The sequence below is a fragment of the Priapulus caudatus genome, unplaced genomic scaffold, assembly GCF_000485595.1.
Source record: "Priapulus caudatus unplaced genomic scaffold, Priapulus_caudatus-5.0.1 Scaffold810, whole genome shotgun sequence".
In the NCBI taxonomy this organism is placed as follows: domain Eukaryota; kingdom Metazoa; phylum Priapulida; class Priapulimorpha; order Priapulimorphida; family Priapulidae; genus Priapulus; species Priapulus caudatus.
In genome coordinates, this window is record NW_014577871.1 from 115,542 (window position 1) to 119,184 (window position 3,643).

Consider the following 3,643-nt stretch of genomic DNA (forward strand, 5'->3'; position numbering starts at 1 on the left):
CACAATCAATAATTACTCGTGAAACTTTCACATCAGGAGTGACTGATGTTACTGTACAAGCAACCGAAAGCTGTGCAATCACACTGCTTTATTCAGCGATGCACGCCACGTATGGCATGCCAGCATCGCACGCACGACCTCACCCTACCATACACTACGCACGCACGCACGCACAAACGGCACGCCACACATATAGTCAGTATCCAGCCGCACACGTACCAGCGCACGAGCCACGGCACGCACGACACACGCACGCACGGCGCACGAATCGCCGCACCACGGAGAGGACGAGAGGAAGACAATTGACCCGCGCACCGCACGCCCACGCACGCCACGGCACCGCACGCCACCCACACACCACCACGCGCGACACACCCACACCACAAACAATACACAACGACAAAGCGAACAACAGACACAGACAACACAAACAAACCAACAACCACAAAGAAGACAGACAGCCAGACACATTCAAAACAACACGCAACGAAACGAGCACACTGCAGGGACAACGATGCACAACGACCAACGCAACGATATCGCACGGACACGCGCAGCAACCACGCACGAAAGCACCGCACGCATTACCTGCTATTGGCGATGCATGAGCAGTTTGAAACATGTAACAAAAGATTACAATGGTAGCGTAAGACAGGTCTTTCTGAAAGAATTTGATTATCAGTGCTGCGAATGCTCATCTGCAATGCGAAGAGGAGAGAAGCATTGCAAAGTCTGCTCTTACCGTGCAAACCCAACACCACTTCCAGCTGAGAATTCACCAGTTGTAAAGTGAGAGAGGCCAAAAAGACAGCGAGCGAAAAAGAGAAGAGAGAGAGAGAGAGAGAGAAAGAAGAGAAGAGAGAAAGAGAGTAGAGAGTGAGATGTGAGGACAAGAGAAAACGGATAAGATTGCCATAGGGTTTTATTCTGTGTATGAATTCCGATAAAATGTCCGATAAAATGTCCTTGAATTTCCGATAAAATATCCTTGAAAAGTCATTGAAAAGTTCTTGAAACATTTTTCAGTCCTCCTGCATGAACCATGGATAAGGGATCTTGAATAAATTTGCACCCTCTATCAATGCTTGCGTTAACGTAGTGAATGGAGTGGGGAATGGAATACGTAACGACTGGATTATTCAGATTGGGGGTTTCTCCGATAACTGGGCTATGTTGATCAACGTTCTTGTGTTTTCTCTGGTTGCCACGCTATGCTGATCAACGTTCTTACGTATTCTCTGGTTGCCCATCTATGCTGATCGACGTTCTTTTGTTTTCTGTGGTCACCAGCCTATGCTGTTCGACGTTCTTTTGTTTTCCGTGGTAACCAAACCACGCGGATCGGCGTTTATTTGTTTTCCGTGGTAACCAAACCACGCGGATCGGCGTTTATTTGTTTTCCATGATAACCGAGTCGCGCTGATAGACATTCTTTTGTCTTCTGTGGTAATTGAACCGCGCTGATTGACGTTCTTTTATTTTCCGTGTGGTATCCGAACCGCGCTGATGATGTTCTACTGTTTTTGCACAGTAACTGAAAGGTGCTGATCGACGTTCCTTTGTTTTTTACAGTGTCGGGAAGACGTCGTTTCTCTTCCGCTATGCAGACGACTCTTTCACTTCAGCCTTCGTCAGTACCGTCGGCATCGACTTCAAAGTCAAGACGGTGTTTAGGAACGACAAGCGAGTCAAGCTGCAGATATGGGTGAATACTCACTCTCACATGCTGTGCCCGTGGCTAGCACGCAGCCAATCGTTTGATCCTCGCTTTTTGATTCCGTTCTCACGTGTTGATTCCGTTCTCATGTATTGATTCCATTCGCGTGTGTTGTTGTTGTTGTTTCATCTCTGTGTGGATGCATCGCCGGTGTTGCAGCCTAGGGCTTTTTAATTAAAGGAAGACCGTGTATTATGCTGCCATAAGTATTTATAATTGCGCTTTGATCTCGACGCCTGAGCCATAACTTCATATTTAATTAATAACGATTTCAGTTACCTTTAGAAGTTCCCATTACCTGTCATCAAACTAGCGTTCCCGAGGGTTCGTCATTGCCCTTGCTGTATTGCTCGCTAACCCTAAACATATTAAATAAAATCAGGAGTAAATAATCGAGTATTACAAAATTTGTGATTATTTACTACTTAATTACTACTTAATTAGTAGCGTAGTTTCATCCAGTTGTTCAACTAAGCACTGCACTATACTAATTCAAAAGCGTTCACATGATTGGTATAGTCCCGCTTAAGGGTCTAGTTTGCCAGGCAGTTTTACTTGAAATATCTCAATACGTATCGTGAAGTACGTAACCGTATCCGTATATTGTGATACGGATCGTATTGTGAAGGCTCACACACACACACACATGTAAAGAGAGACCATCAAAGAATGGCGGGGATGCTGGCGAGGCGTGCCTATTGTGCAGCGAGGCAGCATAACGTAAGATGACCGCGTACACGACGTCACTAGATCGATGCAACACTAAAAGGGACGTGTAAGGATGGCAATGATGAATGCATCAAAGGGTATTTTCGGCCACTACCAACATTAGTGTAGAATACCCACCCCACCGCGGTCTCCGCTGGTCATTACGCCCTTACCTTAGAGGGGGTCCGCGCGTGGATGTATTTCTAATGATTTATTCATTGCCCGATATGGATTGTTGTAGGGACTCGGTTGGCACCATGCGTACAGCTCTCTATACTTCCCTAGAAGTGTCGGAGCTATTATTACTGCGCTCGCTGTACGGCCATCTGTATTTCCAGTGGTTAATATAGTAGAGTATGGTAGTGCGGAAGAGATTTGGCAGGGTTGGCCCTAAGGTGACAGCATGGGGTGGTGGCAGGTGAAACCCCGCCCTATGAATTTTGTGCATCAATGATTTGTCGTAAGCGCAGTAGTTGGTAGTTTAGTGATTGTTTTTAAGTAAGCGCTAGAATCGATGCTTCATCGCTCGTTAATTCGAGCACGAAAAAGGGGATTTATGTAGGTAACCTTTATCTAAGCAGTGGTGGGGTCGGGCACGCACTAACCATTGCCTTAGCAATCTTCCGTTTCTCTTTCTCTCACATCTCACTCTCTCTCTCTCTCTCTTTCTCTCTCTCTCTCTCTCTTCTCTTTTTCGCTCGCTGTCTTTTGGCCTCTCTCACTTTAACCACTGGTGAATTCTCACGCTGAGTGGTGTTGGGTTGACGGTAGAGCAGACTTTGCAAGCTTCTCTCCTCTTCGCATTGCAGATGGCATCGCAGCACGATAACAAATGGCAGAAAGATGCCGCCGACCAGAACTTTGATTACATGTTCAAACTGCTCATCATCGGCAATAGCAGGTAAGTGCGTGCGTGTGTTCGCGCGTGTGTGCGTGTGTCCGTGCGTATGTGCGTGCGTGTGTGCATGCGTGCGTGCGTGCGTGCGTGCGTGAATGTGTCTGGCTGTCTGTCTCTCTCTGTGTGTGTGTGTGTGTGTGCGTGCGTGCGTGAATGTGGCTGGCTGTCTGTCTCTCTGTGTGTGTGTGTGTGTGTGCGTGCGTGCGTGAATGTGGCTGGCTGTCTGTCTCTCTGTGTGTGTGTGTGTGTGTGCGTGCGTGCGTGAATGTGGCTGGCTGTCTGTCTCTCTGTGTGTGTGTGTGTGTGTGCGTGCGTGCGTG

The 3,643-nt window shown here is 47.4% G+C and overlaps 1 protein-coding gene across 1 annotated transcript in view; it reads left to right on the top strand.

Annotated features, from left to right (window-relative positions):
• Positions 1-600: 600 nt before the first annotated feature.
• Positions 601-3,643, top strand: part of LOC106813689 (ras-related protein Rab-3-like) — a 14,732-nt gene continuing 11,689 nt past the window's right edge. The window contains exons 1-2 of the mRNA XM_014817895.1: positions 601-622; positions 1,542-1,810. Coding sequence (XP_014673381.1) covers positions 601-622; positions 1,542-1,810 — 291 coding nt within the window. The remainder of the gene's footprint in view (positions 623-1,541; positions 1,811-3,643) is intronic.